General features: G+C 38.1%; 1 protein-coding gene across 1 annotated transcript; it reads left to right on the top strand.

Moving 5' to 3' along the window:
• The first annotated feature begins 357 nt into the window (after nucleotides 1-357).
• ptgs1 (prostaglandin-endoperoxide synthase 1) lies at nucleotides 358-14,658 on the top strand. The gene is made up of 11 exons (XM_051951262.1): nucleotides 358-471; nucleotides 563-640; nucleotides 5,145-5,261; nucleotides 6,254-6,394; nucleotides 7,499-7,642; nucleotides 7,714-7,895; nucleotides 8,384-8,467; nucleotides 9,603-9,849; nucleotides 11,008-11,294; nucleotides 12,816-12,963; nucleotides 14,047-14,658. Exons 1-11 carry the CDS (start codon nucleotides 465-467, stop codon nucleotides 14,394-14,396), a joined length of 1,785 nt encoding a protein of 594 aa, XP_051807222.1. The 5' UTR covers nucleotides 358-464; the 3' UTR covers nucleotides 14,397-14,658.
• Nucleotides 14,659-16,547: the final 1,889 nt, after the last annotated feature.

Raw genomic sequence — 16,547 nt, 5'->3', positions numbered from 1 at the left:
TGTTCATTTTGCATGAATTCGACAAGTTTCTTATAATAAGTGATGTTATATTAATTTGCCAGCAGGTGGAGATAAAGCACTTTAAATCTCTCCTTTATCCTCCACCTGCCCTTATGTCCTTTCACTCTTATTATTTGAAAGACACTAAAGCAAAAATACAGACTTTTTTTTAACTCACTAAATGCATTTAAACATAATTTTGCAAACAATTTGTCCACCTGTTGCAGATAAAATGTATTAAAATAAGACATTTTAATGCAGTTGCAGCAGGTTTTCTTTAAATATCTACTGAAGACTAAATGGAGGAAGTGGAGGAAGCCGTGTTAACGCCCATTCTGCTGATCTTATAAAGCAAGTCGACCATCAACAGGCCTCAGCTGTTATACTGAGAGGGGAACCATCCTTTATTTCTCAAATAACACTGTAAAACAACACTTTACTGATTTAATTTAATCTAAATAAACATGAAAGGTGAGTCCTAAAAATATTTAATTAAACACTTTCTGACATTTTTTAAACCATCATATTGATATTAAGCTGCCTTTTATTCTCTTTTCAATAGAGTTAAGCATCTTTTCAATCTGGGTGTTTATTAACCTGATGCTGCTGGAGAGCTCATCTGCTGGTGACTCAAGTGTCGGTGAGTTTTTTCTCATACTTCTTGTATTTATCGTGCACCTAAACTGCTCTTGTCACAATTTTCTTTGAGAATGTAGTGATTATTTGTGTGTTTAATGGTGCCAGACCTATGTGGTTCTTTCTTTCCTATTTATAAAGCTAATTAATCGTAAAACAAAAAAATGAATTGCTGAACATTCAACATTTAGGTGAAATTTTTTCAATATTTTTCACATAATTCAGAAATAAGGGATGCTGGTTGTTTTATGTGTCCTAAAGCAACATCCAGTCTCCTATTTCTGACATGTTGTGAACATATAACGGGATCTCTGGTCTCCAGCTTGCATAGTAACGGTGCTTAGCAACAGATGTACAGATGGGTGAAAGATTAAAGGAAAAACCTGAATTCTTTTACCCCTGCAGTGATGGCATCCAGTGGCTCTGCTATGCTGTTGGGGACACTTTGCTGGTATGATTTGGTTCCACTTGTCCCCTTAGTGGGAAAAGTTACTGCAAATCAATACACAGTTGTTCTGATCGATCACATTTATCCTCTGAAGAAGAAACATTTCTATCCTGATGGGAGGATGAGGTTTGAAAATGGTGTGATCTGATGCTGTGGCCTTTCACAGTCACCAGATCTCAACTAAACTGAATGGCCACGTGAGATTTTGGACTGATGTGTTTGATGGAATAAGAATTAGAGCTTCAGCATGTTGCAGCCCAACACTTCACTAGGATGTCACCTGTCTGCATCTGTTTCTGTTAACATTTCTGCAAATCTACTTAGATTTTCTTAGAAATAATATAAATAAGCCATTTTCTTTGAACACTGCCTCAAACTGTCAGTAATTAACTCCAAGGAAGTGGAAAACTAAGAGACAGCTTCAGCAGCAGGGGTGGAGGAAGTGTTGACAGCTTAGCAACGCTTTATTTTACGCTCCTCTATTTAGTATAGATAAGAACGATAATAGATAGGCTGCTGCATAGATAGATAGATAGATAGATAGATAGATAGATAGTTTGTAAGGGAAGCTGCAGTACAAATTGCAAGTACATACAAAAAGGTCATGCGCTTTCGAATTAGCTAAATTTAGGCAACCAGTACCTTAAAACAAAAGGAATGAGTACACACAGTAAAAATTTAAGATACACACATTAAAGAAAACTGTAAAAATTAACTACGCTATGAATGAACATGTGATATTTTCAACTTTGAACTGTAGGGGCCTGCAAACATGGGCATTTAAGATTAAAAAATACGCTGTTTCTTGGCCTTTAACACAACATGCTTGACAACAGAAGGCTGAAGATCACCTGACAGGAGGTCCTTCATACCTCCAACCAAAGCCAAGGAAAAAAACCCCAACAGCCTCCGATTCTAGATACAAGACAAAAAGTATCCAAAAGCTGTGAGGCCTGGATAGGAACTAACATCTTAGAAAAAGCAAAAAGTGTTCTAAAAATGTTTAACAGGACATTTGTTATTTACTTTGTGAGAGTTTTGGTAGGGCTGCACAGTGGTTAGCACTTTCGCCTTGCAGCGAGAAGATCCCGGTTCGAATCCCGGGGTGGGCCTGGGATCTTTCTGCATGGAGTTTGCATGTTCTCCCTGTGCATATGTGGGTTTTCTCCGGGTACTCTGGCTTCCTCCCACAGTCCAAAAATATGCTGAGGTTAATTGATTACTCTAAATTGCCCGTAGGTGTGAATGTGAGTGTGATTATGTGTCTGTATATGTAGCCCTGTGACAGACTGGTGACCAGTCCAGGGTGTCCCCTGCCTTCGCCCGAGTCAGCTGGGATAGGCTCCAGCACCCCCCCCCCCCCCCCCGCCCCCCCGCGACCCTAATGAGGATAAAGCGGTGTATGGAGGATGGATGGATGGAGTTTTGGTAGTTTTTCACCACATTGCTTCACTGAAAGAAGAAGATGGAACATGATGGGATTCCATAGACAGCCTGGTCATGCCATCACATACTCACTCATGCATCAGTTACTGTAACTCCTTCTGCACATAAGAATGAGGAGAGATAGTGTTTAAACAGATGAAGCAAAAACAGGATTGTAATTATTTGAAATGTGTCTTTTCAGGAAAAGCTACAATTCCTATAAACACTGTATATCATTTAGAAATGCTCTTGTACAGCATTATAGTGTGCTTCGACCTATTTACTAAAAATACACACACTGATAGTAAATGCTTGAAGGACTCACATTGTCACAGAGGAAGTGAACACAGAACACACCACACAACTAAGATACTGCATCAAAAGAAAAGTTCCAGGATTCATAATTGTACTAAAAGTACCAAAACTAAGAGAAAACACATACACCAATCAGCCACAACGTTATGACCAGCGATGGGTAATGTGAATAGCATTGATCACATTGTTACTAGGTGGTGTTCTGCTGGAAAACCTTGGATTTTTGCATCCGTGTTGATGAGTCTTAGAACTACCCCCGCAGGAAAATGCGCTCCACCACATTGCAAAAACAATCAAAAACTTCTTGGGGAACATGACAATTGCCCAAGATGTTGATTTGACCTCCAAACTTCCTAGAACCCACTGCCAACGTCCTATTGCCAGACCCCATAGGACACCCTGAGAGGTCGACTGGTCCAGGTCCAATGGTTCAGAGCATTTCTGACAACGTAGGGGGGCCTACGTAATATTAGGCAGGCTGTCATAATGTTATGCCTGAACGCTGTACATTTTAATCTATTACAGTGCTATATTTTGATATGCTGCTCACATCAGAATACTTGAATAAATGCACTTTAAATGAACTGAATTTCATCCATAATTCTTATTCAACAGATTTACTGGGTTGTTATAAACTGACTCAAGCTGAATATTATCTTTTCTTCGATTTGACCACTTCTATAATCACACCCATTGTTTTCTTTATAGTCTCAGATGAAAGATGAGCCTCTTTAGACCTGTTTGACTTACAGATATCCGATTAATTTTGAGGTTCAATATGATGTTTGATAATGTCAATGGCACAGCTTCAGTCTGATGTAATTAGGTTATAGATTATATTTGATAGTCTACAAGGCTTTTACCTGATTTGGAGCCGGCTTTATCCCTGAAAGGCTGTAATTTTGATCATATCAAAGAGAAACACATTGATTAAATTCAGACAACCTGATTTGACAACACACAGTGCTCAGACTTTGACTGGATTTGAGTCTGTCTGCTTCCAGCGTTTGAATCTCACACAAAACAACCAGCATTTATCACTTTCTCGTTTTGTTTCATGTGTTCGATTTTCATGCAGGCTGCTTATCTGTTCTCTCGTTCGCAACTGATGAGGAAGAAAACGCTGCAGTGTCGCGTTATCTCATAGAACTTCTGCAAGTGTGAAGTTAGAACAGGAAGCCTTACCAAAGGGAGTGTTAAAGATACATATAGGGGCTGGTTGGGTGCAGACAGTGTCAACTTTCTGCACAAACTTCAGTTAGAAAGCAGAGACACTGGGTTCTGAGAGAAAAGTCATATGCAAAAACACTGTCTGACCTTTATTTAGGCAGCGTAGTTTCACTCGGTGGGTAAAAAGTTTTGCTCAGAGGCCCCTCAGTCATAGTATTTAAAGAAACGCCACAACTGTTTGCATTTTTGTAATGCTAAGTTGACATAAGGTTTTAGACTTTCTTTGGAACATTCAGCTCTAAATTTTATTTTAATTAATTCATCCATTCATTCAACACTTTCTGGTTGTCTGTTTTTAGTTGCCTGTTTCGGTGTCAGTCATTGCACCAGTTGTTAAGAGTCACTTCAAACAGGAGCTTAAAAGATTTGAACTGAGGCGTAGATTCACAGAAATATGGGAAATGAGTAATATCACGGCAAAATACTGAAGCACAGGTTCCTAGAAGTAAAGTTCCTAAAGTATGCTTTATTGGTAGCTAGATTGTGCATTTAATGTCATAAATGACTGAAATGCTACAAAAAATGCATGTAAAAGCTAAATAAATGGTGGTGGCTTTGCATCTCTGTCACTGCTTTGTGTCTCTTTGTTGTTTTGCTTCACAGTGGCCAATTTGTGGGCCTTTTTAGTTATCTTCTGTGTTTTTTTTACAGTAGTTTTGTGTATCTCTTATGTTGAATCTCTGTAGTCATTCTGTGTGTCTTTGTAGCTGTTTTGTATCTCTTTCTCGTCATTGTCTGTGTCTTTGTGGTGGTTCGGCATCTCTGTCACTGTTTTGTGTTTCTTTCAGTGGTCGTTTTGTTACATTTTCTTCTATCATTTTATGCATCTTTTTGGTTTCTTTGCTATTCTTTTTAGCTCTTTTGAATGTCTTTGTGATCATTTGATGTATTATTTAGCTGCTGTTAACCCCAATCCTGGACAGTCACTTTGTACCGAGGATTTTTATATTAAGATTAAGATCATCCGTCTTCGTTCCAGTGCAACCTGACTGACCACACTTGGCCATCGAGTTTGCTTCATTTACAAGGAGCTACATTCTACCCATCATTCATTCATACTAATAACAACAATCTCTTTTCTGGTTTGCAGTGAATCCCTGTTGTTATTACCCTTGTCAGAACTCAGGAGTGTGTGTGCGATTCGGTACAGACAGCTACCAGTGTGACTGCACTCGCACCGGCTTCTATGGAGAAAACTGCACTGTTCGTAAGTACACACTGTCTTTGTGTCTTTGTCCTCTTGTTTTATCTGCATCTGCGCCCATCTGTGCACAAAGAAAAATATGAGGAAGTGCTCATGGCCAACACACAGCAACTTGAAGCTTCTGTTCAGGAGACACCTCCAGCAGACACATATGGGAGGATACCAGAGTAAATGAAACAACAAAACATGAAGCTTTAAACACAACAGTGCTGCCAACAGCAGTTGTATTTAGCACAGTTTTCTTTGAACCATTCCCCAACTTTAGCAAAATAAAGTTGTGCCACTACTTTTAGCTAAACCAAATCACATAATATGGTTTATTTTAGAAATAGTGTTCAGTTTTCTTTTCATTTATCACTGCGTCATGCACATTCAGAAGCATGGATTAGACTAAATAACTGAGATTTTTAATGATATTTCTGTCCATTTTCCTAAAGACATCCCTTATAAAGAGTTCAGTCAGCACTAGAGGCCTTAATAATGGCATTTTATGCACAAAGCTTTCGTTATCCAATAATATTATCTAGTTTGGGTTGCCAGGTTATGGAAAAACTCATTAGCAGGTGACTCATTTACCTTTAACTCATTAAATGTCAGAGATGTCTCATTCTTTCTAATAAGTCATGAAACAGACAGTTACATAACAATAAGTTTACAGTTCAGCACTTATTGTAGTGATAATATATAGAACTTAACTGTTTCTACAGATGTAAATGTTAAAGAAAATTGGTAATAGCTACACTGCACTCCACATGTTCTGCTGCTAACCTAACTTAAGATTGACTTCCTGATCAACTAAGGAGCTAAAAACATCCAACAAGTGCTATTTTAATGGGAAATGAATACCAAAGGGTTGTAATTATTAAAGCTGATCTAGAAAAGATTGTTAAATGAATTGTTATTTATTAGTGAAGCCATTATTTACTGATCATAAGCCGCTTACTGAATGTATTTATCAAAAATGGTGCAAAAACGAGATTTTTCTTGATCTTTAGCGGAGTTGTGGACCAGACTTCGCCTCCTGCTGAAGCCCAGACCCTCCGTGGTCCACTTCATCCTCACTCATTTCCAGTGGTTCTGGAACTTCATCAACAACTCTTTCCTGCGAGACACCTTCATGAGATTAGTGCTGACAGGTTGGTGAAATGATTAAAACCCCCAAACAAGTCAACCAGAGCTAATTACTCAACTCTTTCCCACCATTTACTGCAGTTCTTCTGTTATTTGGCTATGAATATTGATGAGTTCATGACTGGTTTAGATAATGTCTACTGTGGTCTGTGGTAATATCTGCATGACACTCAATGTGAGAATCTCTCATGCATCAACACCAGTTTTCAAAGGTCATTGCTCTAAACAGAGTTTTAATCTTCACCGTAGTTTTTCCAAGAGCTCAGTGTGCACTTTGGTACGTTGATCTATAGCAGAGAGATAACACAGAGCTCCTGTGTGTCTTTTCAGTGTTCAGTGCAAGCCTCCAGCCTCTGAAATGTCTTAGGTTTTGTCACTTTAGTGCACTAAAAAGGTATGAACAAACAAACATGTAAAATATAAACAGGGACCGTTCTGCTGAACTGCAGGCAGTGTTTACATGGAGCGAGGTATAGAAACAAATTAAAAATCTAAGTAGTAAAATATCTATGGTATGTAGACTCACATTTTTTTTTAAAGTTTGGTAACACTTAGGAAAAATGTTGCACATGCTGATTCCAGGTTTTTCCAAGTGTTTGCGAAATAATATTTTTGTGTTCCATACTGTTTCTCTTCAATGTAAATGACTAGTATTGTGCTGGTAATAATTAGTCCACGGATGCTAACAAGTCAGGTGGATATCAAATGGGCTTCCGAAGAAGGAATTTGACTTATTTGGCTGATTAAGTAAATAGACCTTTTTCATGGTGGCTATTTTGACATGAAGTTGCAGGCAAACACAGCTGGTACAGATCACATTAACTGATTTTTCTGGACGTAACTAGAACAGAATCTTCATTAATGTCGTTAGCAACACCTGTGTTCTCCTTCTAAAATGTTGTGAGAAGATCCTTAGCTGAATTTGGTGAACTGGGGCTCGTATTGCAGGGTGATAAGATAAACATTATGCTGGTCTTTTAGTTTCCACTGCAGGCCTTCCATCTCTATGTTTTGTTATTTTTGCTGAATTAGTCCATTGAAAAGGTTTTGTGACATACACAATAAAGACATGTGTATTAAATCTTTTTTTAAATCACTGTTTCCCAAAGTCAGAAGTGACCTTGTTCCAAGCCCTCCGACCTACAACACCAAATACGGATACCTCAGCTGGGAGTCCTACTACAACATCTCCTACTACACCCGACTCCTTCCTCCTGTACCTGAAGACTGTCCACTACCAATGGGAACTAAAGGTCAGACCGACACAGTCAAACACAGACCACAGAACTGCTGAGGAAGGCTTCAAATGTTTCTTTCTGTGCAGGAAAACCTGTTCTTCCTGATGCCAAAGAGTTGGCTGAGAGGTTTTTCAGGAGGCAGAAGTTTAGGCCGGATCCTCAGGGGACCAATCTGATGTTTGCCTTCATGGCTCAACACTTCACACACCAGTTCTTCAAGACAAACCATGGAGTTAGAGGAGGCTTCACCAAAGCGCTAGGACACGGGGTGAGATACAGACTGACTGACTGTGCATTCAGCAGCCATGTGCAAGAGGAATTTAATTCAAAGGCTTAAACAATTAACCCTTTGAACCCCAAAAGCCACCAGCAGGTTTACATGTTGTTGTTGTTTTTAAATCAGCAAAATTCACCATTTTGTAGAGCCTAAAACGGTAAAAACAAGGATAATCGTTGTAATTTAATCTCTTAAAAGATTGTTAAAGTATTCACCTGGAATGAGCCATTCTGTCTGGAAAAAAAATAATCAAATCTAAGTTTAAAACTGTGATTTTTTATTAAAACCTACTTGATTAAAAAAACATTTAAAAATTCTCCAAACATTAAGTGTTTGCTCTGACTAGAATCTGTGGAAAAAAGAGTAAGCACCAGTCATGCATGTCTGTCGTATGTATTTTTGTTCATTGTAAGTGTGGCTGACTGTTAACTGAATTTAGTACCAAATGTGTTGTTGTTTTTTTAAATCTTACTCACCAGGTAGATGCAAGCAACATCTATGGAGACGACCTGGATAGACAACATCAACTTCGGCTTCATAAAGATGGAAAACTGAAATATCAGGTAATAAAGAAATAGCTAAAATGTTTTGAGAAATATAAAGTCAATCTCTGCCTTGACTTATTGTTTTTGGATCTAAATTCAAATATGTAAAGAAACAAAACACATAAATTTCACTGTAGCAGACAGTGTTAGCTTAGCTTAGCTTAGCATAAGGCCTGCATAGCAACAACTAGCCTGCCACTACCTAAACATGATAAAAATGGTCATCTAGCACCTCTACTAAAGGTTGCAGATATGAACCTTGCATCTCATTTTGAAAGCATTCATACCAAAACACTGATGTTAAACTCATATTTTGCACATTTAATGCTGTTAAGCTAACACTAGTCTTGCTAACTAGAGCCAGCAGACAGTTAGCTTTGCCAGCTAGCTAGTCAGTTTAGTTAACTGTTCTTATACAGATTAATATTCAAGATGTGAATTAATGGACTGCACAGGTACGAAGATTTTCAGTTTTAATGAGAAGCTATGCTAAGATTTGCTAGATGCAGATTTATTTATTGTAGAGACAGAAGAGTGGAATCAAAAACAGATAAACATATTTCTCTACATGCTAAACTTATCAGGAAATTATCTCAATCTTCTCTCTGAGAAACTGTTTATTTTGAAAGTGAAAAGTGACAGCAACAATTATTCTGTGCTCTAAAAACAGCTAATAAGTTTTTGATCAATGCCAACCTTAAATTTACCTCCTCATAAGTCATATCACCCCAGAAGTGTGTCTTCTCCTTAAATACCTTTTAATCGTGTGTCATTTTAACTTCTGTAATTTCGTGTTGCATTATTCAGATAACAGTGATAGTGGTTAAAAGAGAGAACAGAGAGGCCATATCGTTGACTTGTGATTATCTTGCCTCTGAAAAAGGCCTTGTGGTGTAATGGGTGTTTAAGATACTTCCCACAATCTTTATCTTAAAGTCACTGCTTCAGGATGTTGTTAATACACAAAACACATCAGATCCGCCTTTGGATTTAACATGACTTGCACTGGGGCACAAAAAGGCAGACCTTGGCAATGGTTTATTGACTTTTTTTTTTTTTTTTAAATGCAGTAAAGGAAATGGGATATTCAAATATTTGATTAGCTTGAAATCATTTAAACAAACCAACAGGATTCATGGTTCATGTTCTGCAGATGGTAAATGGTGAGATGTACCCACCTACGGTATCTGAGGTCCCTGTGCACATGGTTTACCCTGAAGGCTTCCCAGCTGAGCAGCGCCTGGCCATCGGTCAGGAGGTGTTTGGCCTCCTGCCGGGCCTCACCATGTACGCCACCATATGGCTGAGGGAGCACAACAGAGTCTGTGACATCCTGAAGGTCGAACATCCCAGCTGGGATGATGAGCAGCTTTTCCAGACCACCAGACTCATTATCATTGGTGAATAAAAGTCCCTTAAGTTTTTTATTAACAACTCTTTTGAAGACTGTTTACAGGTGGATGCAGTGAAGAACTGACCTTTGCAACACTGGTGCCGTGGCTTTAGACATACATACGTGGACCCTGGATAATGAACCAGGTCAAAATCACCATTTCTCCTGTAAAATGTTTCAATTTCAAATTGATATAATAACATGTAAGGTTATTAATGCTCCCAGCTGATGTATCTTAATGACTTTGGTGATCTCCTGACAGGTCAGGTATTATTTTCCCAATATTATGGTTTGATTGTTTTTCAGAATCAGTGCACATGAATTAACATCGATATTAAAGTGCTGATTTTCAAGTGCTGTCCCATCGCCAGAATTGAGATTAAAACCACCAGAAAATGGAAGACTGTATTAGTAGCAAAACAAGCAAAACGGTGAAGCTGGTAAACAGGACAAAAAGCTTGATAAAGTATGAAAAGCAGCATCCAGAATAGAACATGAACAATTTTCCCCGCCAAACAAACTTTTTATGCCAAATAACTGTCCTCGTTACTGTTTGTTGTTCCAGTACTTCCTATTTCATTCATTTAAAAAAATAGATTTTGACTCTGCTTCACCAACTTGAATTAGATTTCAACAAAACACCAGTGGGTTGTTTCATGTCAGATTTTCAGAAGATCACACAGAATGGATCAAAAACGTAAAATTTGTTCATGTATTGTGCACCGTATCAACTTGTGGTTCAGCTGCAGATGTCACTGTTAATTCAGGACTATCAAATCAAGACAAAATAACATGCATCATGCATCAACACAGCTCTGAATTAAACAGGATTTCTTCAAGTTCCAATGTAGAATGTTTCAAGAACAAAGATGGGAGGTTATAACTTATCTACATTGTTCCCATTTACGCTCAAGGAGGATCCTATGAAGTGCTGCAGCCTCGCCTGCTGGACATTAAAGTGACATTAAATGGCTGTATTTAAAACGTGCTCTGGTGCACATGGGCGCTGTTTAATCCAACCCATGTGCCATAAAGTCATTTAGAAACAGGTGCAAACAGGTATATGATCTGTTTCAACTTTCTTCTGCCTTCTCTAAATCTTTTCCTTTAGTTCACTGACTTTACTTGACTTTTTCACATTGGCTGATGGTACATTTTCCTCCAGGTGAGATCATTAATATCATAATAGAAGAGTACGTGCAGCACCTGAGCGGCTACCTGCTGAACCTGAAGTTCGACCCGTCGCTGCTCTTCGGCGTACGTTTCCAGTACAGCAATCGTATCGCCCTGGAGTTCTGCCAGCTCTACCACTGGCACCCACTGATGCCTGACAGCTTCCTCATCGACGGAGAGGAAATCCCGTACTCTCAGTTTCTATACAACACCTCCCTCCTCATGCATTATGGCGTGGAGAAGCTGGTGGATGCTTTCTCTCGACAGCCTGCAGGACAGGTAATATGCAAGAATCAAATTATAGCAGCACAAGTAATAACAGATTTGCAAAATGAAACTAAAAACCCACTTATATCAGACGTGTATCCAGGTAAAAGTCATCCTGGGATGGAATCTTAAATATCCTGCTGGGATTAGCTTGAACTAAATGTTATCTTTTCCAGCATACAGATCCTCACAGTTGAGACAAACATCCAAAACCATGAGGGGAAATTTTATATTTTACAGTATTTGGTTCTGTGATGGCTCCTGGTTATCTTCATTCTGAACCAACAATGCTTGAAGCAATGGTTGATGCACACAAGTGGAGTTTTATAGCCAATTTAAATCAAATTTTTCAAATACAATAAAAAAAAATTGCATGTTTGTATTCACTACTATAAATAGCTTGTGACTGTAATTCTAAAGGTGGGTTGGTATAAAGGATGCTATTGGCCAAATGAAAAGAGCTCCAGTGAAAATCTAATTTAATTACAGAAAACACTTTATATTTGCTACATTTGTTAACATAAGGATGTATCAGCCTCCTCACTGATTCAGGTTAAATGTTGTTTGCTCCATTTTTGTCCCATTAATGAAACTGAAGCTTCAGTGAATGTTTAAATGAAGCATTGAGCCTCTGTCGATCAATCTCTTCGGCCAAGTCAACTTTCTTTGAATTTCTGGTGTTTTCACTCAGGTTTTTGATGCTCAAGTTGAAAAGACATCTCCTGAGACAAAGCAGCTCGCTACACAAAAGCCACAGACTTTTGAGCAACAACCCACAGTATATTTTCAGCTACACTCTCCTCCTTAATAAAAAACAAGTCTTTAGTTCCCAGCACATAGTCTCACCACCAAATGTCTCAAACACTGGTTTGACCCTCAGAGTTGTTGCAACATGCTGTCTGCTTCTTGTTCATATGCTTTTACTCATATTCTGCAGGAAAAAAAGGCAATTGTATTTGTGCCATAACTGCCAAAAGGTTGATGTTAATTTCATTTGATTTGCATGTATCACATAGAATTATATAACAGGAAATGTCACAGAGGAAGTTGTTTTCTTTATCGTCTTAAAAGTGTTTTATGAAGCTACAGCCTCATTGCTAAACTGCTTAAACCTTTGCATGCAAGTGTTTGTCATGGAACATCTTTCAGTAGATGTTGTGATTTGTCAAAGTCGCCTAACTTGTAACCTGTGTAAACAGTGAAGTGCCGTTCATAGGTTAAACTATTGGTTTAAACTATGAATGAAGCAAAAGCACGTTCAGCCTATGCAGCCTATGGTGGTAATGCACAGCACATTTTCATAACCACTAAACCGCAATGTTTCTAAAGACAGACACATTAATGTGAACTTCCCCTCACAGTTACTTCCTAAAATCAAATGAGAGATTGTATTCTCAAACAACATCTTTCCGCATCTTGAGACATACGCCAAGACTCATTTCTGCCTAAGATGCTCAGTGCAGATCACTGGGTGCTGCTACCTGTTGCTAGCTCTCATCAAAATAGCATTTTAGTAACTTTTCTGTTTTTCAGATAGGAGGAGGTCGCAACTCTCATCAAATGGTGCTTAGAGTGGCAGAAATGGTCATCAGAGAGTCCAGAGCTGCTCGTGTGCAGCCTTTCAATGAATACAGGAAGAAGTTTAACTTGAAACCATACAAGTCTTTTGATGAATTCACTGGTGAGGAGATACGAACACCAACATGTTCCTTTTGTTATCACTCACACATGCATGGAAGGTCCTAAATGTTTGTAGGCAGTTTTCCTCCCATCTCTGTCAGGAAGTGCAAATGATAATGTAACTGTAATGCCTCTGGGTGGGAGCATGGACTGTCCGTTTCATGTGGTGCTCGTTAAGATTCCTGCATGACTAGAAGATGATCTGTCAACGTCTGTGGTACACTGCAAACTGAAGTACGTCATAGCTGATGATATAAGATGTTTTGCAATAAGCCCTCATAGTGTTTGCAATGTGCTGTTGTCTGGTCCTTTAAAACATTCAACACCTTTGAGGACCAGCTGTAGAAGCAAGGTCAACTCGCTTTTATTTGGAAAGTTAAGGCTAATTAGCCCTACTAACTGACCTGGATATAACTAGAAGACAAAATAACCCTTCAAGCAAGTCAGCAACAGGTTATAGAAAAGCATAATAAAGGGGTTAGATACTAGAAAATTTCAAAGTCACTAAATGTCCATTGCAGTACAGAAATGGGAGAAACATGGCATATATGTAAATCTGTCCTCAAAACTGACCATGCGAGGAAGAGACGAGTGAGGGAGGCCACCAAGACACCAGTGACTCCCCTGAAGGAGTTATAAGCTTCTTCAGATGAGATGGGAGAAACTGTGCATCCAACAACTGTTGCCTTTTTCACCAGTCAAAGCTGTATGGGACAGAGGGAAGAAGCCATTATTTTATAAAGTTCATATTAAGATTCAACTAGAATTTGTCAGAAGGCATATCAGAGACTCTGGTGTCAACTGAAAGAAGGTTCTTTAGTTTGATAAGACTAAAATAAAGCTTTTCCCCCATTTACTTGGTGTTCACTACACATAGCATCATATTTAGCAGAAACTAAACACTGCACACCATCCCCACCGTACAGCATGGTGGTGGATACTAGCTGGTAACTTCAGAGTAGTCTTAGGTGTCTTGGTGGCCTCCCTTGTTAGTCTCTTTTTTGCACTGTGCATTCAAAGTAAACTGGTAAACAGTGGTGTTGTAACAGAAAACCTCATACTTAATTTAGTCTTTTCCAAACAGATGACTCAGAAATGGCTCGAGGCTTAGAGGAACTCTACGGAGACATAGATGCTCTGGAGTTTTACCCCGGCGTCCTGCTGGAGAAAGCTCGTCCTAACAGCATATTTGGTGAGAGCATGGTGGAGATGGGTGCTCCCTTCTCCCTGAAAGGCCTTCTGGGAAACCCCATCTGCTCCCCTGAGTACTGGAAGCCCAGCACCTTCGGAGGAGAGACGGGCTTTAACATCGTCAAAACCTCCACTTTGAAGAAGCTGGTGTGTCTCAACACCAAGTCGTGTCCATACGTGGACTTCCACGTCCCACGAAATGAGGAGGAGGTAAAACCGAGGAAAGTGTCCACTGAGCTTTGATGAGTAAACACCTGCTGATCTGTGCCTTTATCTATCACTTTATCATGATTCCGTCACAAACCTAATCAGACCAGGTGTATGATTGTTAGGGGACAAATGGTTATTTTAATACTACATGTGCAAATACAGCGGCTTTCATCCCACCAACGTTAGTAAGATACTGTACATTTAAGCAGGTCTACCTCCAAAAATACAGCTGACAGCTCACTTCATTTGATAATCACTGTGTAAACTGAAATAAACACCCTCTGAACCTCGAAGATATTAATTTTTGTCAGTAGCTTGTATGTATTTATGTGTTTTCTTTGTCATACTTGTTCCTCTATGTGTCACATCATTGTCAGTTGACAGAAGTAGCTCACCTAAAACGACTGCAGCCATCATTAATCTAACTATAGTTCAAGGAATCTGTCTGATGTGCAAAGAACAAACAGACTTATTAGTTAGAATTTTAAAGTAACTTTCACAATCTTTATTTTTTCAGGCAACCTAATGTTAGAGATATCTTGAAATGGAAAATTTGGATTTGAATTTGATTGAGGTTTTCTGTTTATTGTTTTTTTTTATTTTGAAAAATAAAATATTGCATTTCTTATTTAATTAGTTTTTATTTATTCTATTTAAAATGATTTGTTTTTGTAAATTTGGTAAAAAAAAAAAATACTGATTTGAAAAATTTCAGAATTCAAAGCTGATTTATTTATTTATTTATTTATTTTTTTGTTTCTTTAGTCTTATAATTTCATTTTTTGGAAAAATGTTTGTGTTATTTTAGTTGTTAGTGGAGTCTTAATCTTATGATGTATTAAATTTTCCTCAGTGGAGATCCACACAGAGTTCAGAGGTCGTTATTTCCCTCTAACGTGATAATATCGGTCAAAGTGACTATTAGAAATCCAAACATTTTGGCAGTTAAACCATAAACTGCTCAATAGAGCTAGGATTACTTCAAATCACAGTAATTCTAACCAGAACTTTATTTCATTTCCTTGTACACATTTAATGAGATAAACCAGAGCAGGTAGTAGAAACCCTGTTACTTCCTGCCTCTCAGTAAAAACACAGATAAACAATATACGTTATTGATGGATGGTCTGCCAGTTTAAGTTGAAAAATATGTATACAGTTAGTTGCCATCAGCTAAAAGTGTATGTTATTTGTAGGTTTCTCACTGTCAAATTACTCTTTTTACATGTTGCTGAAGATCAAAATATTTAAATCATGCATAGCATGGTTTGACACCATCAAATTTTCTACTGTGGTTTGCTGCACTTTTTATTTTTTAACCCTGTGCATAGCTAACAATGCTTTTTTTCACATGGTCAGTATTGTAATCTATAATGATCTTTACTCTAAATAAATTACATCAGAGACATTTTCCAAGCTAATTTAAATCCGTCATAAATCTTCAGTACAACTATTCGTATCAAACAGCTTAAATATTTAAACAGTTGCAATGCAAGAAAATGGAAGCAGGACATAACTGCAGGTCCATCTGTTTTAGTGAAAGCTTAGAAATGCTGCCACCCAGCTTGATGAGTGCGTCTGTGTGTGTGTCATGTACAGAATATTGTAATACCAGCATATCATTGTGCTACCTGAGCACTAATTGGTTTGTACCGACTGACTGACAGGATGCAGAGTTTCTTCTTGTGAGAAACAAGTTCACACTCTGCTGTGGTTTTGTCCCAAGATGTTAAGATGCTAAGATGTGATGTTTTTACTTCCGTGTTTCATGTTTAAATTTTGTGGTTACAGCTTTTGATCTATCTAATGACAGAAAAACTGCTGTGTCACACACATTACTTCTAGTAATATAAGGGACAACTGATTAGACCACTCATTAAAGGTGCTATATCTAAGTATTTTATTTAGAAAACTTGATAACCATAACACTGTTTATAAAAGGTCAACATACCTATTGGTACAGTTTACACTTATGAAGCCTCTATTTTTATTTCTTGAAATATAAAGAGTAAGTGCTGGATCTCACAGAAAACTTGAGACATTATATATGATGAAATAGTTGCAACTTTTCATTAACAAGGTAGACAGCTCCGAAAAACATACAAATCATATACTTTACAACAAGTGACACCATAATATACTAAGTGAGACCATAGAATCATTAGGAAAATGTTTACTGAGGTA

The sequence above is a fragment of the Acanthochromis polyacanthus genome, chromosome 7 (assembly GCF_021347895.1).
Source record: "Acanthochromis polyacanthus isolate Apoly-LR-REF ecotype Palm Island chromosome 7, KAUST_Apoly_ChrSc, whole genome shotgun sequence".
Taxonomy (NCBI): domain Eukaryota; kingdom Metazoa; phylum Chordata; class Actinopteri; family Pomacentridae; genus Acanthochromis; species Acanthochromis polyacanthus.
Note: the sequence above shows the minus strand (reverse complement) of the source record. Positions and strands in the feature narration are given on the sequence as shown.

Excerpts from the sequence above, each read along its gene's own strand:
- ptgs1 (XM_051951262.1), top strand. Across the intron at positions 5,262-6,253 it reads TGGAGAAAACTGCACTGTTC|CGGAGTTGTGGACCAGACTT; the intron begins GTAAGTACACAC and ends CTTGATCTTTAG. Across the intron at positions 8,468-9,602 it reads ATGGAAAACTGAAATATCAG|ATGGTAAATGGTGAGATGTA; the intron begins GTAATAAAGAAA and ends CATGTTCTGCAG.